A 25,937-nucleotide genomic window follows, 5' to 3' on the forward strand; every position below is an offset into this window, starting at 1 on the left:
TGGTCTGAAAGTTTTCACACGGGTAATCGAAGTAGAAAGAACTGCTCCACATTGGGAAGCATGATGGTGGCTGTTATTGTTGAGAGTTAAATCCGTGCAGGTAGGTTTCTGATAGACACCATGTCCTAGGCTAGCATCTGGTTTTCATCGTATTAGAATGTCCAGGAACAGGAAGCAACCATTCTTCTGCATCTCCATTGTAACTTGAATGTTTGGATGTATTCTGTTCAGATGGCAAGGAACTGTTGGAGTGCCTGGAGTCCATGAGGCCACACTGCGAAGGTGACATGACATCAAGGTATCTGAAGAAGCATTTGGGGTGTAACGGCGATGAACCCAGAGCCTTCTCCTCGAAGTCCTCCATGTAGAAACTGGCAACAGCTGGCAACAAGAGCAATCCCATGGCCAATCCGTCTATTTGTTGATAGTAGTTACCCTTATAGAGAAAGTACGTTGAAGAAAGAGTGTATCCAAAAGGTCAATGGTACCCGTATCAAACTGTGACCACAGGAGGACCAAGCTGTCCTTCATGAGAAGTCTCGTGAACAGGGACACCATGTTGAAACTGACCATTATGTCCTCCAGGTTCAGACGGATGTTGGTTATCATTTTAACGAAGTCTGTCGCCTTCTTGATGCGACGCTCACAGCCACCAACAAAGGGGAGCCGCATGGTTGTTAAACGCTTAGGGAGGTGGTAAGCCGGAGAATCTCTCCCACTGACCATAGGCCTTGGGGTGGAACCCTCCTTATGTATCTTAGGAAGCCTGGTAAGTCTTGGTGGTACTGACCCTGAGGCGTAAAACTATTGTGCTGTGCTAATGGCTTTTCGGACTGCCTGGTAAAGGAAGCCATTGAAGTAAAACTAGAGGAGAAAAATTTTAACAAAGATGAAGGTCTCGCCCCAAGTAAGAACTGAAATTCGACTGTAAGTAAGGTGGGAGAGCAGAAAACTGATTGGATGAGGACTAACCAATCAGGAGAGACAGACTACAGGGAAATAAATGGAAGGAGAAGATGGCGGCGCAACGCAGCTCGTAGCGGCCACTCCGGTGGTGATGTCTGTTATCTGTCAAGTGGAGTGCCATGCACAATCCTGATTTGATGGAGACGGATGTGAGAGCATGGAGGAACATCAGGTGAAACTTCTGAAATGCCTGTTTCACTGCTGCTGCTACTGTGTGATCCAGAATCTCCGGAGGAGAAGGCCCCGAGTCCTCGGCTTTGCTTGTTGCTTGGCGGCCGGGGCGGGGTCGAAGCGCTCGGCAGAGATGGTGCTCGGTCAGTGTCGGAGGGCTGGTCGGAGTCTCGAAGTTTTCAGACGGACTCAAGAGTCGGCTGTGGTCGAGTGCTTCCAATGAATCGGCAAGTTTGCTACGCTGGAAGCTCATGGCAGGGAGAGTTTCTCCCTTCTACCGTCTGCGTGAGATGTTGGGGCTATCAGGACTTGAGACTTTTTTTTACCGTGCCCATGGTCTGCTCTTTATCAAATTAGAGTATTGCTTTGCACTGTTGTAACTATATGTTATAATTATGTGGTTTTGTCAGTTTTAGTCTTGGTTTGTCCTGTGTTTCTGTGATATCTTTCTGGAGGAACATTGTATCATTTTTTAATGCATGCATTTCTAAATGACAATAAACGAGGACTGAGTGTCCTCATAATCTAATCTAAAAAATAGCACCACACTAGACATGCCCAGGCATCATCCCTGATGAAGATGACGGAGTTTGTCATCGAAATGTCAGTTACAATTGACACTTGTACCTGGCCGGAAACCCAGCAGTTTATTCATCATATACGCTGTGAAAGCACTGGATCCATTTTTAATCTGAACTACTTAAAGCAATGACTCAAATACTCCAAATTAATCTAATCCCTCTTCCCCTGCACATTGACCATGTGCTCCATTCTCTGCAGGAGCGATTAGATTAACTTGGAGTAATTGATAGCATTCCTGTGCTATGCCAAGAGCCTTGGCAACGCATTCTAGCCCCCACCACTTTCTGTGTAAAAAAAATAAAATCTTGGCTTGTATATCTTTGTACTTGCCCCCCTCACCTTAAGTGCATGCCCTCTACTACTAGACATTTCAATCCTGGGGAAAAAAGATACTATCTATTCTATCTACACCTCTATTATAAACTTCTATCAAATCTCTCAGCCTCCACCACTCTAGAGAAAAGAGCTCCGGCTTAGAACATAGAATAGCACAGGGCCTTGGTCCATGATATTTTCATCAACCTATATAAACCCACTCCATGATCGATCTAATCCTTCCCTCCTACATAGCCTCCTTTGGATCTGATTGAAACAGCACCCTCAGTCCCACAATCAAACGTGCATACTAAATAGGGAAAAAATGTAATGATCAAATCAGTATCAAATTGGTCACCTACAAAGGCCTTCATGAAAACAATGGCCCTGGGTCTAATTTACTTCAATTTCTCACTTAATTTAAATTCAAAAACCAAAATGACTTTTCAAAGGCAACAACTGTCTAATCTTCCACCCTAACTCTCCGTCAACTTGATGATGTTCCTCCAGCATTTTGTATGTGTTGCTGTTGATTTGGATGCTGTATTTAAACAAAAAGTAGTAGAGCAGTGAGGAGTGTGGGGAAGCAAAGGGCTCGGGGAATACAGGTCCAGAATTCATTGAAATTGCTGTCACAAGTAGATAGGTCATAAAGAAAGCTTTTAGCACAATGGCCTTCAGAAATCAAAATACTGAGTGCAGGAGATGGGATGTTATCACAAACAAGAGAAAAATTGCCATTGCTGGAAATCAAAGTAATATGCACAAATTGCAGGAAGAATTCGGCAGGCCAGGCAGCATCATACACTGGCCTGCTGAGTTCCTCCAGCATTTTGTGTAAAGGGGATGTTATTTTGAAGTTGTCAGACTTAATTGTCAGACTTGTTGCCAGACTTGTGAGGCTTAATTTGGAGTATTGTGTGCAGTTTTGGTCACCTACGTACAGAAAAGATGTAAATAAGTTTGAAAGAGTACAGAGAAAATTTAAGAGGATGTTGGCAGGTCTGGAAGACTTGAGTTATAAGGGAAGAATGAACAATTTAGGACTGCATTCTCTAGAACTAGAACATAGAATATTGAGGGGAGATTTAAAAGAGGAATGCAAAATTATTAGGGGTATAGAAAGGGTAAATGCAAGCAGGGTTTTTCCACTGAGGTTGGGTGAGACCACAACTATAAGTCATGGGTTAACAGTGAAAGGGAAATATGAGGGGAAACTCCTTCACTCAGAGGGTGGTGAGAGTGTGGAATGAGCTGCCAGTGCAAGCAGTGGATGCAATTTTGATTCCATTGTTTAAGTTTGGATAACTAGGTGGATGGCAGGGGTATGCAGGGCTACGGTCCAGGTGCAAGTCAGTGGGACTGGGCAGTTTAAATAATTCAGCATGGTCTAGATGGGCCGAAGCTCTACTTCTGTGCTGCAGTTTTCTATGACCCTAATATTGATTTTTAGTAGCAGTGTCAGTCACACATATTGTACAGGGACAACAGTAGTTTCACTCTCAACATGGAAAAGTATATTTAGATACCACTTGTGCATAAAGCTCCTTTAACTTGTTGGTCCTTTGCTCAACACTTTCGATGGTCTTCAATGCCGTTTCGATCCGATTCAGTCTGTATTCACAGTAAGCCTTCTCAAAGGCAATCACATCACTAAAGAGCAAGAGGAGATAACCAAGGTTAATTCTGATGGGCTCAGTGCTATATGTTTATCTTGAACTATTATTTTCACATTTAGAATTTCCATATCTCTCAACCATAATTTCTAAATCTGCTGAAATACATGTAGGATGCCCTAGCTGCAGTAACTAAGGACAGGAGACAGCAATTTGCCCCATAATAACCAGAACAGCTGCAGAAGACCTTTTAGTTCAAAGTATATTTATTATTATCAAAATATGTGCACGTTATACAACCTTGAGATTCGTCTCCATAGGCGCAGCCACTAATCAAAGAAATGCAACAGAATCCATTCAAACAAAAGACGACAGAATGTGCAGAGGGAAAAAACCAAATAGTGCAAACCAGGGGTCCCCAACCTTTTTTGCACCGCAGACCAGTTTAATATTGACAATATTCTTGCGGACCAGCCGACGGGCGGGGGCGGGGGGTGGGGTGTTCAAGTAAGGTTGCCAACTTTCTCACTCCCAAATAAGGAAAAAAGTAGCAGTCAAATACGGGACACACGTGTTTACCCCGAGAAAGACTACCATGACCATGAAGCCTTGCACGGGCACCTGTGGCAACATGCGTGATGTGCACATGCGTGTACGTGCCTTTTTTTTTTACAAATGGGTTTTGGCTTAATCTTCCCGACCCTGTTCAGTGAAACTACACAGTACATATATTATTTCTACTTTATATAGGCTGTGTACTTATCATATCTTTCCTGCCTTTACTGTATGTTAGTGTTATTTTAGGTTTTAAGTGTTACTTGGTATGATTTGGTAGGTTATTTCAAGTTCAACAGTGCGTGACAGGGAATGAGGAAAGGTGCAGCTGACTCGTATCATTTCATATCGCCAAATCATATCGTTTCCTCGCGGCCCGGTAGCACATGCTTTGCGGCCCGGTGGTTGGGGACCACTGGTGCAAACAATAAAAGTTAGCAAACTGCATTCAGGACTGAAGGTCATGAAAGTAAGTCACGGACTCCAAGCCAGGCATCACCGCAGGCCACTCAGAAGCCCACTAGTTCCAGGCCATGGCCTCAGTTCAGCTCACAGACGAGATGAACTGGCCTGTCCCTCACCTCTACCTTGACACCCTGACCCCTTCAATCTGGCCCAGCGTTTAAATCGCTCAAACCTCAAGTTAATCCCACTTCTACATTATAGCATTTCATTCGAAGCAGGAGTTAACCATTTCAGCCCTCAGCCTGTTCTGCTATTCATGAGGTTCACAGATGACCTCCCACTTGCATGACTTTTTCCTTGATTTCTTCATATTCCTCTATTCCCTCAATTTCCAAAAGCATATTCATTACCAATGTGAATGCCCTTGATGACTGAGCCTTTCCAGTTCTCCGGGGTAAAGCATTCCAAAGACTCCTTACCCTCTGAAAAATGAAATTTCTCCTCAGTGCAGTTCTAAACCATCAACTCCTTTTTTCTGAACCCTGGCTGCCAATCCCTCAGTCATCGGAAACACTTACCTGGCAACTAACCTGTTGAAGACAAATCATTTTTCAAGTTTTAATGGACCAGCCTACTGTGAGGAGTTTGTACGTTCTCACCAACACCGCGTGGGGAGCTGCATTCACTCTGGCAAGTACATATTTTTTAGGAACAGACACCAAAAGTGTTCAAAATACTTGGGTGCATACTCATCACGACCAAAAATAATGAAATTCAAAGTACATATCAAGCATTCTTGAATAGCATGAAATGTACTTTAAGAGGTGCTCAAAACTCAAGATAAAGATTATAAAAGATTAGCTTTATTCGCTACATGTATAGTACACTAAACGATCAAAACACGCAGTAAAATGTGTCCTTTGCATCAATAAGACCATAAGATATAGGAGCAGAGGTGGGTCATTCGGCCCATGAAGTCTGCTCCGCTATTCAATCATGGGCTGATCCAATTCATCCAGTCATCCCCACTCCTTTGCCTTCTCCCCATACCCTTTGATGCCCTGGCTAATCAAGAACCTATCTATCTCTGTCTTAAATACACCCACTGACTTGGCCTCCACAGCCGCTCGTGGCAACAAATTCCACAAATTGACAACTCTCTGACTAGAGTAATTTCTCCTGGCTTTAGGGTGAAAGGGGAAAGGTTCAGGGGGAACATTAGGGGGAACTTCTTCAGTCAGAGAGTGGTGGGAGTGTGGAACGAGCTGCCATCTGACGCGGTAAATGCGAGCTCACTCTTAAGTTTTAAGAATAAATTGGATAGGTACATGGATGGGAGAGGTCTGGAGGGTTATGGCCTGGATGCAGGTCAATGGGACTAGCGGAATAAAGTATTGACACAGACTAGAAGGGCCGAATGGCCTGTTTTCTGTGATGTAGTCTTCTACGGTTCTTCATCTCTGTTCTAAATGGACTTCCTTCAATCCTGAAATCGTGCCCTCTTGTCCTAGACTCCCCTACCATGGGAAATAACTTTGCCATATTTAACCTGTTCAGGCCTTTTAACATTCGGGATGTTTCTATGAGATTCCCCCCTCATTCTCCTGAACTCTAGGGAATTCAGCCCAAGAGCTGCCAGACATTCCTCATATGGCAACCCTTTCATTCCTGGAATCATTCTTGTGAATCTTCTCTGAATCCTCTCCAATGTCAGTATATCCTTTCTAAAATAAGAAGCCCAAAACCGCACACAATACGCCAAGTGTGGTCTCACGAGTGCCTTATAGAGCCTCAACATCACATCCCTGCTTTTATATTCTATACTTCTAGAAACGAATGCCAACATTGTACTTACCATCTTCACAACCAACTCAACCAAGAGGTTAACCTTTAGGGTACCATGCACAAGGACTCCCAAGTCATCTCTACATTTTGAATTCTCTCCCTATCTAAATAATAATCTGCCCATTTATTTCTTCCACCAAAGTTAATGACCATACACTTTCCAACATTGTATTTCATTTGCCCATTCCCCTAAACTATCTAAGTCTCTCTGCAGGCTCTCTGTTTCCTCAACACTATCTGCTCCTCCACCTATCTTTGTATCATCGGTAAGGGTGCAGTCAGTGGGTTTGGCAGATTAACAGTCAGCATGGATAAGATGGGCCAAAAGGCCTGTTTCGGTTCTGTAGAGCTCTATGACTCTGACTCTGACTCTAAATGCTGTGGAGTTTTGAATTTGCATTTCAAGGTATCTGCATCTTACCTGGAAAGCACCTTGGTGTGAGTGTGAATTATATTCAGTGCTTCTTTGAAATTTCCATTGTGCACCAGACAGACGACTTTACAATGCAGTGCAGTGACATCATCCTTGTCATCTTGCAGTACTACAAATTAAAATTACACTTTAATTAGCAGTAATAAATTTACCATTATACTGATGTGTAAACAGAAAAAACCAAACTAATTTACAGCTATTTCAAAATGCTATGGTAGTTAAAACTATACACTGCTAACTTTGCTAAAATTAAGGGTAAAATTTGTCATTTATCTCCTCGATGGACAATTGTAGGTTCCAATGAATCCATCTACACAGTCTCTGCAGAAGGTAATATTCTTGCCAACTTTAGCCAATACATCTCTGTAACACTCAACAAGTTCAGTTTGTTGTCATCTGACTGGACATATTTTCAACCGAAGTAACAGCATTCCTCCAAACCACTGTGCACCCACACAACACACAGCACATAACACAAGCTATAAACAAGTTAAAAAATATAATTAAAATACAAGTAGAAAAGCACAGCACAGGTAAACAGTAAACAGCTGACTGTCCGAGTGATGAGACCTCGGAGGTGGCAGGGTATACATTAGTCTCACAGCCTGAGGGAAGAAGCTGTTACCCAGTCCTGACACTCTTGAACCTCTTCCTGATGGTGATGGGTCAAAGAGATTGTGGGATGCGTGGTGGGGATCCTCATCAGTGCTTCCGGCCTTTCGTCTAGAATGTAAATGTCACAAACCGTAGGAAGACCCTGGGTGGTCCTCTCACGTTTTGACTATCCTCTGTAGGTCTTGCAGCTTCTGTACCACACAGTGATGCAGACAGACGGGACCTTCTTGATGGTGATCCTGCAGAAAGCTTTTAGAATAGAGGTGGTGAACCTTGCCCACCTCAGCCTTCGCAGGAAGTGTAGACGCTGCTGTGCTTTCTTGACTGCTGAGGAAGTGTTGTGGGTCCAGGTTAAATCACCTGTCACGTGCACATCGAGGAACTTTGTACTCTTCACTCTCTCCATGGCAGAGCCATTAATATGCAATGAAGGGTGGACGACCTGTGCCTTCCTGAAATCCTCAATCACCTCTTCTGTCTTGTCCACATTGAGACTCGGATTGTTATCCTCACACCATTTGACAAACCTCTCTCCCTCCTCTCTGTAAGCTGACTTACCATTGTTGCCAATGAGGCCAACCACTCTATCACATCAGTGAGCTTAATGATGTAATCCACAACCCTCCAATCCCCCGGAACCTCTCTTGTCGCCATTGATGATACAAAGGTCATTGCCAGAGGCTCAGCAATCTCCTCCCTCGCCTCCCACAGTAGCCTGGGGTACATCTCATCCGGTCCCAGCGACTTATCAAACTTGATGCTTTCCAAAAGCTCCAACACATCCTCTTTCTTAATGCCTATATGCTCAAGCTTTTCAGTCAACTGTAAGTCATCCCTGCAATCGCCAAGATCCTTTTCCGTAGTGAAGACCGAAGTAAAATATTCATTAAGTATCTCTGCTATCTCCTCCACCATTCTTTCCATCTCATTGAAATGTACCTATGCAGAACGCTACGCAAATATCCCCTAAACATTTGCGACATTTCTGCCGTATATTTCCCTGAGAACATCTGTTCCCAATTTATGCTTCCAAGTTCCTGCCTGATAGCTTCACATTTCCCCTTACTCCAACTAAACGCTTTCAAACTTCCCCCCTTCTAAATCTCTTGCTCTAAGGAGCTGCCAATCAATGTTGGGGAAATTAAAACCTCCCATCACGACAACCCTGTTATTATTGCACCGTTCCAGAATCTATCTTCCTCTCTGCTCTTCGATGTCCCTGTTACGATTGGATGGTCTATAAAAAACACCCAGTAGAGTTATTGACCCCTTTCTGTGCCTAACTTGCACCCACAGAGACTCAGGAGACAACTCCTCCATGACTTCCTCCTTTTCTGCAGCCGTGACACTATCTCTGATCAGCAGTGCCTCGCCCCCACCTCTTTTGCCTCCCTCCCTGTCCTTTCGGAAACATCTACAACCTGGCACAAGAAGTAACCATTCCTGCCCCTGAGCCATCCAAATCTCTGTAATGGCCAAAACATCATATCTCCAAGTGCTGATCCACGCTCTAAGCTCATCCACTTTGTTCATGATGCTTCTTGCGTTAAAACAGACACATCTCAAACCATTGGTCTGAGCGTGTCCCTTCTCTATCACCTACCTATCCTCCCTCTCGCACTACAAGCCTTCTCTATTTGTGAGCCAATTGCCCATTCCTCTGTCTCTTCAATTCGGTTCCCAACCCCCAGCAATTCTAGTTTAAACTCTCCCCAATAGCCTTAGCAAATTCCCTGCCACGATATGGGTCCCCCTGGGATTCAAGTGCAACACAACCTTTTTGTACAGGTCACTCCTGCCCCAAAAGAGGTCCCAATGATCCAGAAATCTGAATCCCTGTCCCCTGCTCCAATCCCTCAGCCACACATTTATCCTCCACCTCATTCTGTTTCTATTCTCACTGTCACGTGGCACAGGCAGTAATCCCGAGATTACTACCTTTGTGATCCTGCTTCTCAACTTCCTTCCTAACTCCCTATATTCTCCTTTCAGGACCTCCTCCCTTTTCCTACCACGACCTCAGGCTGTTCACCTGCACACCTCAGGAAATTGTGGACACAATCAGAAACATCCCAGACCCTGGAACCTGGGAGGCAAACTACCATCTGTGCTTCTTTCCTGCATCCAAAGAATCGCCTGTCTGACCCTCTAACTATAGAGTCCCCTATCACTACTGGCATCCTGTTCCTTTCCCTACCCTTCTGAGCCACAGGGCCAGACTCTGTGCCAGAGGCACGGCCACTGTTGCTTCCCCAGGTAGGCTGTCCCCCCCCCCCAACAGTACTCAAACAGGAGTACTTATTGTTCAGGGGTACAGCCACAGAGGTACTCTCTATTACCTGACTCTTCCCCTTCCCTCTACTGACTGTTACTCACTTGTCTGTCTCCTGCGGCCCCAGTGTGACCACCTGCCTATAACTCTCCTCTATCACCTTCTCGCTCTCCCTGACCAGACAAAGGTCATCAAGCTGCATCTCCAGTTCCCTAACCTGGTCCCCAAGGAGCTGCAGCTCAACACACCTGGTACAGATGTGGCCGTCCGGGAGGCTGGGAGTCTCCTGGGCATCCCACATCCGACACCCAGTACTGAACACACATACTTCCAATTCCTATTTTTCACAAGTAACTTAGCTCACCTTGACCCATTATCGCCCAAGCCCCGTTGAGCCAAAGCCCTCCCACTCTGACGCCAGCTCTATAAAACTGTCTTCTTTTTGAACTCTTCCCGCCCGTCTAACTCACCGACATTCACGCACCTGCGCAGTCATGCCTTGATCAAACTGAAGAAAAAATGCTCTCCATTTAAATTCTTCCTGCTGGTCTAACTCGCTGACGTCCACACGCCTGCGCACTTCATGATTACTAATGTCACTGTTGCTGATGGTAATGATTCAGGCCAGTTATCGGTACTCTCTTGGGCATCAGAACGATCCTGTCTGCCCTGAGCCTGCATGGACAATGGACTGTTTCAGAAAGATATTAAAGATGTCTGTTAGGACCTCTGCTAGCTGGGCTGCACAGTTCCTCAGCATCTGACCAGGTATGTTAACCAGCCGGATAGCTTTGTCTGAGTTTACTCCCGCTGGGATCCTCCTCACCTCAGCTGCAGCCACAGAGGGTGCCTATTCCTCAAGAAGAGAGGGGACGTTTCCTTGACGCCACATAATTCAAGTCATCAAATCGTGCACAGAAAGTATTCAGCCTATCAGGAAAAGAAACAATGTAGCGGCTAACCCAGAGAGTGGATTTACCATCAATTATGGTTAACATGGGCTGGCCGGTGATGTAGTGGCATTAGCACTGGACTTCGAGGCGGATGGCCCCAAGTTCAAGTCCAGCCAGGTCCCCAGTATCTGCATGGACGAAAGGCCTGGCGATCTACTTCCATATCCACACTATCATAGGGTAGCCATGAGTCGAAGACGACTCGACAGCAATCAATAACAACATAGTTTAATCATAGCCATAGTCATAATCATACTTTATTGATCCCGGGGGAAATTGGTTTTCGTTACAGTTGCACCATAAATAAGTAAATAGTAATAAAACTATAAATAGTTAAATAGTAATATGTAAATTATGCCAGAAAATAAGTCCAGGACCAGCCTATTGGCTCAGGGTGTCCGACCCTCCAAGGGAGGAGTTGTAAAGTTTGATGGCCACAGGCAGGAATGACTTCCTATGACGCTCTGTGCTGCATCTCGGTGGAATGAGTCTCTGGCTGAATGTACTCCTGTGCCCACCCAGTACATTATGTAGTGGATGGGAGACATTGTCCAAGATGGCATGCAACTTAGACAACATCCTCTTTTCAGACACCACCGTGAGAGAGTCCAGTTCCATCTCCACAACATCACTGGCCTTACGAATGAGGTAAGTTGAGTGGAAAAGCAAATTGTGCAGAAGGTATGGAGAGTCTGCAGAGAGATATAGATAGTTTAAGTGAGTGGGCAAGAGTCTGGCAGATGGAGTACAATGTTGGTAAATGTGAGGTCATCCACTTTGGAAGGGAAAATGAAAGAGCAGATCATTATTTACAAGCAGCACGCTGCTGTGCAGAGGGACTTGGGAGTGCTTGTGCATGAATCACAAAAGGTTGGTTTGCAGGTGCAGCAGGCTATCAAGAAGGCAAATGGAATGTTGGCCTTCATCACTAGAGGGTTTGAATTTAATAACAGGGAGGTTATGCTGCAATTGTACAGTGCACTGGTGAGGCCGCACCTGGAGTACTGCGTGCAGTTCTGGTCTCCTTACTTGAGGAAGGATATATTGGCTTTAGAGGTACACCAGGTTGATTCCAGGGATGAGGGGATTAGACTATGAGGAGAGATTGAGTTGCCTGGGACTGTACTCCCTAGAATTCGGAAGAATGAGAGGAGATCTTATAGAAACATAAAATTATGAAAGGGATAGACAAGGTAGAGGCAGGAAAATTGTGGTACTGGTAGGTGAGACTAGAACTGGAGGACATAGCCTCCAGATTCAGGGGAGTGAAGAAAGCGAATGCGATGTTGGTATTCATTTCTAGAGGAATAGAGTGTAGGAGCAGGGATGTGATGTTGAGGCTCTTTAAGGCACTGGTAAGACTTGTCCCCTTGTCCTCACCTACCACCCCACCAGCCTCCGGATCCAGCACATTATCCTCCGCAACTTCTGCCACCTTCAACAGGACCCCACCACTAAGCACATCTTTCCCTCTCCGCTTTCCGCGGGGATGGGTCCCTCCACGACTCCCTGGTCCACACATCCCTCCCCACAGATCTCCCACCCAGCACTTATCCCTGTCAGCATTGGTGCTACACCTGTCCCTACACCACCTCTCTTGTCATCATTCAGGGCCCCAAACAGTCCTTCCAGGTGAGGCAACACTTCACTTGTGAGTCTGTTGGGGTCATCTATTGCATCCGGTGCTCCCGGTGCGGCCTCCTCCACATCGGTGAAACCCGACACAGATTGGGGGACCGCTTCGTCAAGCACCTCCACTCCGTCCGCCACAACAGACAGGATCTCCCAGTAGCCACCCACTTCAACTCTGCTTCCCACTCCCATTCAGATATGTCCATACATGGCCTCCTCTACTGTCATGATGAGGCTAAACTCAGGTTGGAGGTGCAACACCTCATATACCGTCTAGGTAGTCTCCAGCCCCTTGGTATGAATATAGAATTCTCCAACTTCCGGTAATTCCCTGCCCCTCCCTTCCTCTATCCCTATGTCACTCTGCCCCCTCCCTCAGCTGCCCATCACCTCCCTCATGGTTCCGCCTCCTTCTACTACCCATTGTGTTTTCCCCTATTCCTTCTTCACCTTTCCTGCCTATCACCTCCCTGCTTCCCCTCCCCCACCCCTTTATCTTTCCCCTTACTGGTTTTTCACCTGGAACCTACCAGCCTTCTCCTTCCCACCCTCCCCCCACCTTCTTTATAGGGCCTCTGCCCCCTCTCTCTATAGTCCTGACGAAGGGTTCCGGCCCAAAATGTCGACCGATCTTTTCCACGGATGCTGCCCGACCTGCTGAGTTCCTCCAGCGTGTTGTGAGTCCAACATCCTTGTAAATCTCCTCTGCACCCCTTCTATGGTTTCATGTCCCTCCTGTAGTGAGGCAACCAGAACTGAGTGCAGTACTCCAAGTGGGGTCTGACCTATGTTTCTTCTAAGCTATGCACGCACACACACGTTTTTCAACCAGCGCACAAAGGAAATTAATGTGCGCACAAAAGGTTAGTTACCTAAAATAATGTAATTAATAATTACACTTATTGAAAATAATCTTTTAGCTAACTGTTTCGGTTAACTAGTTAGTCAATTTTTCAAATACCACAATGCACGTCACTAATTTACGTCACCTCACCTTTCCTGTTCCAGTTTGTACAGCTGCATTCTGCGCGAGGCAAAATGAACAACATAAGAAAGCAGTATCTGTGAGACAATGTTTCGTGGAGTGAAAAAGTTAAAAGTTTTGCTAAGCCAACAACGTGAAGAAAACATCACCGTAGATACAAGTTCGCTGTTGACTTTTATAAACAGTCTTTGTGTTCATTTAGAAGAAAGGCTTCCTGAAGATGAGGTTCAAGAATGGTCAGCTTTTGATTTCTCCACAATTGCAAATTGTGACTTCACATTTGGCGATGAACAAGTTAATGCCTTATGTCTAAAATATCATGATTTTCTAGCTGAGAAATACTGTAATACTTAGACAGTTTAATGATTTCAAATTTTCCGTGCAAGAAAAAATTAAATCCAAACTGATTTCAAACTTTGCTCAAATGGTGGCATTTGTACTTCAAAATGAACAGTTTTGCGACCTTGCACAGTTGATGGACATTTGGGGAACCTTTCTTGCGTCTAGTGCAGACTGTGAGCGAGGTTTTAGCCTAATGAATCAACTCAAAAACAAGCTGAGAAACCATTTAGGTGAATATCATTTGGATATGTTAATGAGAATCAGAAGCTATCAATTGGATGGAAGTTCTATTAGTCCAGACAGAGTTTACAAAGGATGGGTAAATGCCAAAGACAGGAGAGAGAAAAAATAACTGAGTGACTTAAATATGTATGTTATTTTGTTTGTTATTCTGTGCAGTTTTATGTCAAATATTTTGTAAATCTACATAAACTGTCCCATGTGTGCATTCAGTGCGCACATACTTTTGTCACAGGAAAAAAATTTGCACAACATAAGATTTTTGCGCACACTGACTACTAAAAATTAGAGGGAACGTTGGGTCTGACCAGGGTCCTATATAGCTGCAACATTACCTCTCGGCTCTTAAAGTCAATCCCATGACTGATTACGGCCAATGCACCGTATGCCTTCTTAACCACAGAGTCAACCTGCGTAGTAGCTGAGAGTGTCTTATGGACTTGGACCCCAAGATCCCTCTGATGCTCCACACTACCAAGAGTCTTACCATTAATAATATATTCTGCCATCATATTTGACCATACAAAATGAACCACCTCACACTTATCTGGGTTGAACTCCATCTGCCACTTCTCAGCCCAGTTTTGCATCCTATCAATATCCCGCTGTAACCTCTGACAGCCCTCCACACTATCCACAACACCCCCAACCTTTGTGTCATCAGCAAATTTACTAACCCATCCCTCCACTTCCTCATCCAGGTCATTTATAAAAATCACAAAGAGTAAGGGTCCCAGAACAGATCCCTGAGGCACACCACTGGTCACCAACCTCCATACAGAATATGACACGTCTACAACCACTCTCTCCCTCCTGTGGGCAAGCCAGTTCTGGATCACAAAGCAATTTCCCCTTGGATCCCATGCCTCCTTACTTTGAAGGCTCTACTTTCATCAATGGTGGACAGAGTATGATGTGCACTTCGGCCCGCCGGCTGGGACATGTCACCACGGCCTCTCACCACCCACACCCGCCGCTTACTTCTGTTCAGGGACTTCAGAGCCCGGCTGTAGTCCGCAGTCTGCCCGCAACGATTCACTTCGGTCCACAGCGCCGTTAGCGAGCTGCCACTCGCCATGGCCAAAGCAACACCAGCAACACCGGCAACCCCGGTCCTCTGTCAGGCCCAACTGCCCCGCACCGCCTGCGGACAGCACCACCACCGGCCACCGCCGCCGCCCGCGCCACCTGCCGGCCGGAGAGTCGACAGCCGCCGCCGCTAGCGCCACCTGCCGCCCGGAGAGTCGACAGCCGTCGCCGCCAGCGCCACCGGCCGCCCGGACAGTCGCCAGCCGCCGCCGCCGCCGCCCGTGCCACCTGCCGGCCGGAGAGTCGACAGCCGCCGCCGCCGCCGCCCGCGCCACCTGCCGGCCGTAGACTCGACAGCCGCAGCCGCCGCCCGCGCCACCTGCCGGCCGGAGAGTCGACAGCCGCCGCCGCCGCCGCCCGCGCCACCTGCCGGCCGTAGAGTCGACAGCCGCAGCCGCCGCCAGCGCCACCGGCCGCCCGGACAGTCGCCAGCCGCCGCCGCCGCCGCCGCCCGCGCCACCTGCCGGCCGGAGAGTCGACAGCCGTCGCCGCCAGCGCCACCTGCCGGCCGGAGAGTCGACAGCCGCCGCCGCCGCCGCCCGCGCCACCTGCCGGCCGTAGACTCGACAGCCGCAGCCGCCGCCCGCGCCACCTGCCGGCCGGAGAGTCGACAGCCGCCGCCGCCGCCGCCCGCGCCACCTGCCGGCCGTAGAGTCGACAGCCGCAGCCGCCGCCCGCGCCACCTGCCGGCCGGAGAGTCGACAGCCGCCGCCGCCGCCCGCGCCACCTGCCGGCCGGAGAGTCGCCAGCCGTCGCCGCCAGCGCCACCTGCCGGCCGGAGAGTCAACAGCCGCAGCCGCCGCCCGCGCCACCTGCCGCCCGGACAGTCGACAGCCGCCGCCGCCGCCGCCGCCCGCGCCACCTGCCGGCCGGAGAGTCGCCAGCCGTCGCCGCCAGCGCCACCTGCCGGCCGGAGAGTCGACAGCCGCCGCCGCCGCCGCCCGCGCCACCTGCCGGCCGTAGAGTCGACAGCCGCAGCCGCCGCCCGCGCCACCTGCCGGCCGGAGAGTCGCCGGCCGCCGCCGCCGCCGCCCGTGCCACCTGCCGGCCGGAGAGTCGACAGCCGCCGCCGCCGCCCGCGCCACCTGCCGGCCGGAGAGTCGCCAGCCGTCGCCGCCAGCGCCACCTGCCGGCCGGAGAGACGCCGGCCGCCGCCGCCCGCGCCACCTGCCGGCCGGAGAGTCCACAGCCGCCGCCGCCAGCGCCACCTGCCGGCCGGAGAGACGACAGCCGCCGCCGCTAGCGCCACCTGCCGCCCGGAGAGTCGACAACAGCCGACACCCGCGCCACCTGCCGGCCGGAGGGTCGCCAGCGCCACCTGCCGGCCGGAGAGTCGACTGCCGCCGCCGCAGCCGCCCGCGCCACCTGCCGGCCGGAGGGTCGCCAGCCGCCGCCGCCAGCGCCACCTGCCGGCCGGAGAGTCAACAGCCGCAGCCGCCGCCCGCGCCACCTGCCGGCCGGAGAGTCGACAGCCGCCGCCGCCGCCGCCCGCGCCACCTGCCGGCCGTAGAGTCGACAGCCGCAGCCGCCGCCCGCGCCACCTGCCGCCCGGACAGTCGACAGCCGCCGCCACCGCCGCCGCCCGCGCCACCTGCCGGCCGGAGGGTCGCCAGCCGCCGCCGCCAGCGCCACCTGCCGGCCGGAGAGTCAACAGCCGCAGCCGCCGCCCGCGCCACCTGCCGGCCGGAGAGTCGACAGCCGCCGCCGCCGCCGCCCGCGCCACCTGCCGGCCGTAGAGTCGACAGCCGCAGCCGCCGCCCGCGCCACCTGCCGGCCGGAGAGTCGACAGCCGCCGCCGCCGCCGCCCGCGCCACCTGCCGGCCGTAGAGTCGACAGCCGCAGCCGCCGCCCGCGCCACCTGCCGCCCGGACAGTCGACAGCCGCCGCCGCCGCCGCCGCCCGCGCCACCTGCCGGCCGGAGAGTCGCCAGCCGTCGCCGCCAGCGCCACCTGCCGGCCGGAGAGTCGACAGCCGCCGCCGCCGCCGCCCGCGCCACCTGCCGGCCGTAGAGTCGACAGCCGCAGCCGCCGCCCGCGCCACCTGCCGGCCGGAGAGTCGCCGGCCGCCGCCGCCGCCGCCCGTGCCACCTGCCGGCCGGAGAGTCGACAGCCGCCGCCGCCGCCCGCGCCACCTGCCGGCCGGAGAGTCGCCAGCCGACGCCGCCAGCGCCACCTGCCGGCCGGAGAGTCGACAGCCGCCGCCGCCGCCGCCCGCGCCACCTGCCGGCCGTAGAGTCGACAGCCGCAGCCGCCGCCCGCGCCACCTGCCGGCCGGAGAGTCGCCGGCCGCCGCCGCCGCCGCCCGTGCCACCTGCCGGCCGGAGAGTCGACAGCCGCCGCCGCCGCCCGCGCCACCTGCCGGCCGGAGAGTCGCCAGCCGTCGCCGCCAGCGCCACCTGCCGGCCGGAGAGACGCCGGCCGCCGCCGCCCGCGCCACCTGCCGGCCGGAGAGTCCACAGCCGCCGCCGCCAGCGCCACCTGCCGGCCGGAGAGACGACAGCCGCCGCCGCTAGCGCCACCTGCCGCCCGGAGAGTCGACAACAGCCGACACCCGCGCCACCTGCCGGCCGGAGGGTCGCCAGCCGCCGCCGCCAGCGCCACCTGCCGGCCGGAGAGTCAACAGCCGCAGCCGCCGCCCGCGCCACCTGCCGGCCGGAGAGTCGACAGCCGCCGCCGCCGCCGCCCGCGCCACCTGCCGGCCGTAGAGTCGACAGCCGCAGCCGCCGCCCGCGCCACCTGCCGCCCGGACAGTCGACAGCCGCCGCCACCGCCGCCGCCCGCGCCACCTGCCGGCCGGAGGGTCGCCAGCCGCCGCCGCCAGCGCCACCTGCCGGCCGGAGAGTCAACAGCCGCAGCCGCCGCCCGCGCCACCTGCCGGCCGGAGAGTCGACAGCCGCCGCCGCCGCCGCCCGCGCCACCTGCCGGCCGTAGAGTCGACAGCCGCAGCCGCCGCCCGCGCCACCTGCCGGCCGGAGAGTCGACAGCCGCCGCCGCCGCCGCCCGCGCCACCTGCCGGCCGTAGAGTCGACAGCCGCAGCCGCCTCCCGCGCCACCTGCCGCCCGGACAGTCGACAGCCGCCGCCGCCGCCGCCGCCCGCGCCACCTGCCGGCCGGAGAGTCGCCAGCCGTCGCCGCCAGCGCCACCTGCCGGCCGGAGAGTCGACAGCCGCCGCCGCCGCCGCCGCCCGCGCCACCTGCCGGCCGGAGGGTCGCCAGCCGCCGCCGCCAGCGCCACCTGCCGGCCGGAGAGTCAACAGCCGCAGCCGCCGCCCGCGCCACCTGCCGGCCGGAGAGTCGACAGCCGCCGCCGCCGCCGCCCGCGCCACCTGCCGGCCGTAGAGTCGACAGCCGCAGCCGCCGCCCGCGCCACCTGCCGGCCGGAGAGTCGACAGCCGCCGCCGCCGCCGCCCGCGCCACCTGCCGGCCGTAGAGTCGACAGCCGCAGCCGCCGCCCGCGCCACCTGCCGCCCGGACAGTCGACAGCCGCCGCCGCCGCCGCCGCCCGCGCCACCTGCCGGCCGGAGAGTCGCCAGCCGTCGCCGCCAGCGCCACCTGCCGGCCGGAGAGTCGACAGCCGCCGCCGCCGCCGCCCGCGCCACCTGCCGGCCGTAGAGTCGACAGCCGCAGCCGCCGCCCGCGCCACCTGCCGGCCGGAGAGTCGCCGGCCGCCGCCGCCGCCGCCCGTGCCACCTGCCGGCCGGAGAGTCGACAGCCGCCGCCGCCGCCCGCGCCACCTGCCGGCCGGAGAGTCGCCAGCCGTCGCCGCCAGCGCCACCTGCCGGCCGGAGAGACGCCGGCCGCCGCCGCCCGCGCCACCTGCCGGCCGGAGAGTCCACAGCCGCCGCCGCCAGCGCCACCTGCCGGCCGGAGAGACGACAGCCGCCGCCGCTAGCGCCACCTGCCGCCCGGAGAGTCGACAACAGCCGACACCCGCGCCACCTGCCGGCCGGAGGGTCGCCAGCCGCCGCCGCCAGCGCCACCTGCCGGCCGGAGAGTCGACAGCCGCAGCCGCCGCCCGCGCCACCTGCCGGCCGGAGAGTCGACAGCCGCCGCCGCCGCCGCCCGCGCCACCTGCCGGCCGGAGAGTCGACAGCCGCAGCCGCCGCCCGCGCCACCTGCCGCCCGGACAGTCGACAGCCGCCGCCACCGCCGCCGCCCGCGCCACCTGCCGGCCGGAGAGTCGACAGCCGCAGCCGCCGCCCGCGCCACCTGCCGGCCGGAGAGTCGACAGCCGCCGCCGCCGCCGCCCGCGCCACCTGCCGGCCGTAGAGTCGACAGCCGCAGCCGCCGCCCGCGCCACCTGCCGGCCGGAGAGTCGCCGGCCGCCGCCGCCGCCGCCCGTGCCACCTGCCGGCCGGAGAGTCGACAGCCGCCGCCGCCGCCCGCGCCACCTGCCGGCCGGAGAGTCGCCAGCCGTCGCCGCCAGCGCCACCTGCCGGCCGGAGAGTCAACAGCCGCAGCCGCCGCCCGCGCCACCTGCCGGCCGGAGAGTCGACAGCCGCCGCCGCCGCCGCCCGCGCCACCTGCCGGCCGTAGAGTCGACAGCCGCAGCCGCCGCCCGCGCCACCTGCCGCCCGGACAGTCGACAGCCGCCGCCGCCGCCGCCGCCCGCGCCACCTGCCGGCCGGAGAGTCGCCAGCCGTCGCCGCCAGCGCCACCTGCCGGCCGGAGAGTCGACAGCCGCCGCCGCCACCGCCCGCGCCACCTGCCGGCCGGAGAGACGCCGGCCGCCGCCGCCCGCGCCACCTGCCGGCCGGAGAGTCCACAGCCGCCGCCGCCAGCGCTACCTGCCGGCCGGAGAGACGACAGCCGCCGCCGCTAGCGCCACCTGCCGCCCGGAGAGTCGACAACAGCCGACACCCGCGCCACCTGCCGGCCGGAGAGTCGCCAGCCGTCGCCGCCAGCGCCACCTGCCGGCCGGAGAGTCGACAGCCGCCGCCGCCACCGCCCGCGCCACCTGCCGGCCGGAGAGACGCCGGCCGCCGCCGCCCGCGCCACCTGCCGGCCGGAGAGTCCACAGCCGCCGCCGCCAGCGCCACCTGCCGGCCGGAGAGACGACAGCCGCCGCCGCTAGCGCCACCTGCCGCCCGGAGAGTCGACAACAGCCGACACCCGCGCCACCTGCCGGCCGGAGAGACGCCGGCCGCCGCCCCGTGCCACCTGCCGGCCGGAGAGTCGACAGCCGCCGCCGCCGCCGCCCGCGCCACCTGCCGGCCGGAGAGTCGACAGCCGCCGCCGCTAGCGCCACCTGCCGCCCGGAGAGTCGACAGCCGTCGCCGCCAGCGCCACCGGCCGCCCGGACAGTCGCCAGCCGCCGCCGCCGCCGCCCGTGCCACCTGCCGGCCGGAGAGTCGACAGCCGCCGCCGCCGCCGCCCGCGCCACCTGCCGGCCGTAGACTCGACAGCCGCAGCCGCCGCCCGCGCCACCTGCCGGCCGGAGAGTCGACAGCCGCCGCCGCCGCCGCCCGCGCCACCTGCCGGCCGTAGAGTCGACAGCCGCAGCCGCCGCCCGCGCCACCTGCCGCCCGGACAGTCGACAGCCGCCGCCGCCGCCGCCGCCCGCGCCACCTGCCGGCCGGAGAGTCGCCAGCCGTCGCCGCCAGCGCCACCTGCCGGCCGGAGAGTCGACAGCCGCCGCCGCCGCCGCCCGCGCCACCTGCCGGCCGTAGACTCGACAGCCGCAGCCGCCGCCCGCGCCACCTGCCGGCCGGAGAGTCGACAGCCGCCGCCGCCGCCGCCCGCGCCACCTGCCGGCCGTAGAGTCGACAGCCGCAGCCGCCGCCCGCGCCACCTGCCGGCCGGAGAGTCGACAGCCGCCGCCGCCGCCCGCGCCACCTGCCGGCCGGAGAGTCGCCAGCCGTCGCCGCCAGCGCCACCTGCCGGCCGGAGAGTCAACAGCCGCAGCCGCCGCCCGCGCCACCTGCCGCCCGGACAGTCGACAGCCGCCGCCGCCGCCGCCGCCCGCGCCACCTGCCGGCCGGAGAGTCGCCAGCCGTCGCCGCCAGCGCCACCTGCCGGCCGGAGAGTCGACAGCCGCCGCCGCCGCCGCCCGCGCCACCTGCCGGCCGTAGAGTCGACAGCCGCAGCCGCCGCCCGCGCCACCTGCCGGCCGGAGAGTCGCCGGCCGCCGCCGCCGCCGCCCGTGCCACCTGCCGGCCGGAGAGTCGACAGCCGCCGCCGCCGCCCGCGCCACCTGCCGGCCGGAGAGTCGCCAGCCGTCGCCGCCAGCGCCACCTGCCGGCCGGAGAGACGCCGGCCGCCGCCGCCCGCGCCACCTGCCGGCCGGAGAGTCCACAGCCGCCGCCGCCAGCGCCACCTGCCGGCCGGAGAGACGACAGCCGCCGCCGCTAGCGCCACCTGCCGCCCGGAGAGTCGACAACAGCCGACACCCGCGCCACCTGCCGGCCGGAGGGTCGCCAGCGCCACCTGCCGGCCGGAGAGTCGACTGCCGCCGCCGCAGCCGCCCGCGCCACCTGCCGGCCGGAGGGTCGCCAGCCGCCGCCGCCAGCGCCACCTGCCGGCCGGAGAGTCAACAGCCGCAGCCGCCGCCCGCGCCACCTGCCGGCCGGAGAGTCGACAGCCGCCGCCGCCGCCGCCCGCGCCACCTGCCGGCCGTAGAGTCGACAGCCGCAGCCGCCGCCCGCGCCACCTGCCGCCCGGACAGTCGACAGCCGCCGCCACCGCCGCCGCCCGCGCCACCTGCCGGCCGGAGGGTCGCCAGCCGCCGCCGCCAGCGCCACCTGCCGGCCGGAGAGTCAACAGCCGCAGCCGCCGCCCGCGCCACCTGCCGGCCGGAGAGTCGACAGCCGCCGCCGCCGCCGCCCGCGCCACCTGCCGGCCGTAGAGTCGACAGCCGCAGCCGCCGCCCGCGCCACCTGCCGGCCGGAGAGTCGACAGCCGCCGCCGCCGCCGCCCGCGCCACCTGCCGGCCGTAGAGTCGACAGCCGCAGCCGCCGCCCGCGCCACCTGCCGCCCGGACAGTCGACAGCCGCCGCCGCCGCCGCCGCCCGCGCCACCTGCCGGCCGGAGAGTCGCCAGCCGTCGCCGCCAGCGCCACCTGCCGGCCGGAGAGTCAACAGCCGCAGCCGCCGCCGCCCGCGCCACCTGCCGGCCGTAGAGTCGACAGCCGCAGCCGCCGCCCGCGCCACCTGCCGGCCGGAGAGTCGACAGCCGCCGCCGCCGCCGCCCGCGCCACCTGCCGGCCGTAGAGTCGACAGCCGCAGCCGCCGCCCGCGCCACCTGCCGCCCGGACAGTCGACAGCCGCCGCCGCCGCCGCCGCCCGCGCCACCTGCCGGCCGGAGAGTCGCCAGCCGTCGCCGCCAGCGCCACCTGCCGGCCGGAGAGTCGACAGCCGCCGCCGCCGCCGCCCGCGCCACCTGCCGGCCGTAGAGTCGACAGCCGCAGCCGCCGCCCGCGCCACCTGCCGCCCGGACAGTCGACAGCCGCCGCCGCCGCCGCCGCCCGCGCCACCTGCCGGCCGGAGAGTCGCCAGCCGGCGCCGCCAGCGCCACCTGCCGGCCGGAGAGACGCCGGCCGCCGCCGCCCGCGCCACCTGCCGGCCGGAGAGTCCACAGCCGCCGCCGCCAGCGCCACCTGCCGGCCGGAGAGACGACAGCCGCCGCCGCTAGCGCCACCTGCCGCCCGGAGAGTCGACAACAGCCGACACCCGCGCCACCTGCCGGCCGGAGGGTCGCCAGCGCCACCTGCCGGCCGGAGAGTCGACTGCCGCCGCCGCAGCCGCCCGCGCCACCTGCCGGCCGGAGGGTCGCCAGCCGCCGCCGCCAGCGCCACCTGCCGGCCGGAGAGTCAACAGCCGCAGCCGCCGCCCGCGCCACCTGCCGGCCGGAGAGTCGACAGCCGCCGCCGCCGCCGCCCGCGCCACCTGCCGGCCGTAGAGTCGACAGCCGCAGCCGCCGCCCGCGCCACCTGCCGCCCGGACAGTCGACAGCCGCCGCCACCGCCGCCGCCCGCGCCACCTGCCGGCCGGAGAGTCGACAGCCGCAGCCGCCGCCCGCGCCACCTGCCGGCCGGAGAGTCGACAGCCGCCGCCGCCGCCGCCCGCGCCACCTGCCGGCCGTAGAGTCGACAGCCGCAGCCGCCGCCCGCGCCACCTGCCGGCCGGAGAGTCGCCGGCCGCCGCCGCCGCCGCCCGTGCCACCTGCCGGCCGGAGAGTCGACAGCCGCCGCCGCCGCCCGCGCCACCTGCCGGCCGGAGAGTCGCCAGCCGTCGCCGCCAGCGCCACCTGCCGGCCGGAGAGTCAACAGCCGCAGCCGCCGCCCGCGCCACCTGCCGGCCGGAGAGTCGACAGCCGCCGCCGCCGCCGCCCGCGCCACCTGCCGGCCGTAGAGTCGACAGCCGCAGCCGCCGCCCGCGCCACCTGCCGCCCGGACAGTCGACAGCCGCCGCCGCCGCCGCCGCCCGCGCCACCTGCCGGCCGGAGAGTCGCCAGCCGTCGCCGCCAGCGCCACCTGCCGGCCGGAGAGTCGACAGCCGCCGCCGCCACCGCCCGCGCCACCTGCCGGCCGGAGAGACGCCGGCCGCCGCCGCCCGCGCCACCTGCCGGCCGGAGAGTCCACAGCCGCCGCCGCCAGCGCTACCTGCCGGCCGGAGAGACGACAGCCGCCGCCGCTAGCGCCACCTGCCGCCCGGAGAGTCGACAACAGCCGACACCCGCGCCACCTGCCGGCCGGAGAGTCGCCAGCCGGCGCCGCCAGCGCCACCTGCCGGCCGGAGAGTCGACAGCCGCCGCCGCCACCGCCCGCGCCACCTGCCGGCCGGAGAGACGCCGGCCGCCGCCGCCCGCGCCACCTGCCGGCCGGAGAGTCCACAGCCGCCGCCGCCAGCGCCACCTGCCGGCCGGAGAGACGACAGCCGCCGCCGCTAGCGCCACCTGCCGCCCGGAGAGTCGACAACAGCCGACACCCGCGCCACCTGCCGGCCGGAGGGTCGCCAGCGCCACCTGCCGGCCGGAGAGTCGACTGCCGCCGCCGAGCCGCCCGCGCCACCTGCCGGCCGGAGAGTCGACAGCCGCCGCCGCCGCCGCCCGCGCCACCTGCCGGCCGGAGAGTCGACAGCCGTCGCCGCCAGCGCCACCTGCCGGCCGGAGAGTCGACAGCCGCCGCCGCCACCGCCCGCGCCACCTGCCGGCCGGAGAGACGCCGGCCGCCGCCCCGTGCCACCTGCCGGCCGGAGAGTCGACAGCCGCCGCCGCCGCCGCCCGCGCCACCTGCCGGCCGTAGAGTCGACAGCCGCAGCCGCCGCCCGCGCCACCTGCCGGCCGGAGAGACGCCGGCCGCCGCCCCGTGCCACCTGCCGGCCGGAGAGTCGACAGCCGCCGCCGCCGCCGCCCGCGCCACCTGCCGGCCGTAGAGTCGACAGCCGCAGCCGCCGCCCGCGCCACCTGCCGCCCGGACAGTCGCCAGCCGCCGCCGCCGCCCGCGCCACCTGCCGGCCGGAGAGTCCACAGCCGCCGCCGCCAGCGCCACCTGCCGGCCGGACAGTCGCCAGCCGCCGCCGCCGCCCGCGCCACCTGCCGTCGGAGGGTCGACAGCCGCCGCCGCCCGCGCCACCTGCCGGCCGGAGAGTCGCCAGCCGCAGCCTTCAACATCCCGTCCTTTCTCCTGCACCCGATACGGTACTTTGTTTTATAAAGGCCAATGTGCCAAAACTTTTCTTTACTACCTGTGCTGCCACATTTAAGGAATTATGGACCTGATCCTCTGTTGTACCACCCTGCTCAGTCTACCTGACTGAGTGCAACACCTCCCGCCTGTCTGTTCAATTCCATCCGCCATTCTCCAGCAGATCCCTCTGCCAGCCGGAGCCTTCTCGCTGTCCGCTGCACCCACAATCTTGCTGTCATCCTCAAATTTGCTGAGTCAGAATCAGGCTCATTATCACCGGCATGTGACGTGAAATTAAATTATCTGGTAGTAATGCTGTTTCATTTGGCTGTCTGTACAGTATTCACATACGGTTGAATGACAATGAAGCTTCTGCTTGTTTATCATCCAGATCATTGATCCAGGTGACAACAGAGCCAACACCAATCCATACGGCGCTCCACTAGTCACCAGCCTCCAGACAGGCAGCCGCCGACTACCTTTCTCGAAGGCACAAATTGGCCGGAGATGTGCAAGCCCATGTGAGAGGAGGAAGCTTTCTTATTGAAAAGCTTCCCAAAGCATTTCACATCCTTTTAAGTATTAATTCTGCAGAATGTAGTTGTCACTGACCAGACCAACATTTTTCATTAGTTGCCCCTGAGAAGATGGCAGTGTGCCCCCATCTTGACTCACTGTATTCTTTGTTATGAAAGTAAATGAGGTATCTATCTATCACTGAAACATACTCCCGCACAACCGAACAATGCGCTGGGTGCGGCCCACAAGCATGCAGTGCCAACACGTATGCTCACAGTACAACGAATCCTACCGTGAGTTGCTACCATTCTTTAACTTTCTTTACAAATGTACACATTAAGGTAGGAATTTTAGTAGGTCATGTTAAGGTGGAATAATGCCTGTACTGTAATACTCCCTTTAATTTTTAATGTCATCGCTAGACCTCTTCACAATTATGCAGCAGAGAACCAGTGCTCGTGCTCAACCTGTCCAAGCTGACTGTGTCAGAACACAGATCATCATCACAGGCCCTTCAGCCCACAAAACGGTGCTGACCATGTAACCTACTCTGGAAACTACCTAGAATTTCCCTACCACACCGCCCTCTATTTTTCTAAGCTCCACGTACCTATCTAAGGGTCTCTTAAAAGATCCTATCGTATCCACCTCCACCATTGTCACTGGCAGCCCATTCCACACACTCACCACTCTCTGAGTAAAAAACTTACCCCTGATATCCCCCCTGTACCTACTTCCAAGCACATTAAAACTGTGCCCTCTCGTGTTAGCCATTTCA

General features: G+C 59.0%; 2 protein-coding genes across 2 annotated transcripts in view; both read right to left on the bottom strand.

Annotated features, from left to right (window-relative positions):
* Nucleotides 1-15,112, bottom strand: part of srp72 (signal recognition particle 72) — a 135,435-nt gene extending 120,323 nt beyond the window's left edge. Inside the window, exons 1-3 of the mRNA XM_063042557.1 lie at nt 14,909-15,112; nt 6,877-6,997; nt 3,564-3,687 (exon numbers count right to left, since the gene is read on the bottom strand). Of these exons, the coding sequence (XP_062898627.1) occupies nt 3,564-3,687; nt 6,877-6,997; nt 14,909-15,005 (342 nt within the window). The 5' untranslated portion in view covers nt 15,006-15,112. The remainder of the gene's footprint in view (nt 1-3,563; nt 3,688-6,876; nt 6,998-14,908) is intronic.
* Nucleotides 15,113-15,146: 34 nt separating this feature from the next.
* Nucleotides 15,147-24,624, bottom strand: LOC134343327 (uncharacterized PE-PGRS family protein PE_PGRS54-like). Its single transcript, XM_063042015.1, has 29 exons — nt 24,374-24,624; nt 23,785-24,022; nt 23,533-23,737; nt 23,351-23,485; nt 23,219-23,259; nt 22,899-23,036; nt 22,393-22,851; nt 22,211-22,345; nt 21,942-22,163; nt 21,621-21,799; nt 21,209-21,529; nt 20,851-21,026; nt 20,490-20,624; nt 19,973-20,175; nt 19,721-19,925; nt 19,539-19,673; nt 19,087-19,224; nt 18,750-19,039; nt 18,433-18,567; nt 18,210-18,294; nt 18,025-18,118; nt 17,712-17,886; nt 17,371-17,616; nt 16,831-16,965; nt 16,514-16,692; nt 16,102-16,422; nt 15,744-15,919; nt 15,383-15,476; nt 15,147-15,156 (listed from the first exon to the last, which is right to left on the bottom strand). The coding sequence occupies exons 1-29, from the start codon at nt 24,622-24,624 to the stop codon at nt 15,147-15,149; spliced, it is 5,256 nt and encodes a 1,751-aa protein (XP_062898085.1).
* Nucleotides 24,625-25,937: the final 1,313 nt, after the last annotated feature.

This window comes from Mobula hypostoma, chromosome 3 (assembly GCF_963921235.1).
Source record: "Mobula hypostoma chromosome 3, sMobHyp1.1, whole genome shotgun sequence".
In the NCBI taxonomy this organism is placed as follows: Eukaryota; Metazoa; Chordata; class Chondrichthyes; order Myliobatiformes; family Myliobatidae; genus Mobula; species Mobula hypostoma.

Coding starts and splice junctions, on each gene's coding strand:
- LOC134343327 (XM_063042015.1), bottom strand. CDS start 24,624: ATGTTGAAGGCTGCGGCTGGCGACTCTCCGGCCGGCAGGTGGCGCGGG. Junction 23,260..23,350: donor GTCGACTCTACGGCCGGCAG/GTGGCGCGGGCG, acceptor TCCGGCCGGCAG/GTGGCGCTGGCGGCGACGGC. Junction 23,037..23,218: donor GGCGACTCTCCGGCCGGCAG/GTGGCGCGGGCG, acceptor TCCGGCCGGCAG/GTGGCGCGGGCGGCGGCTGC.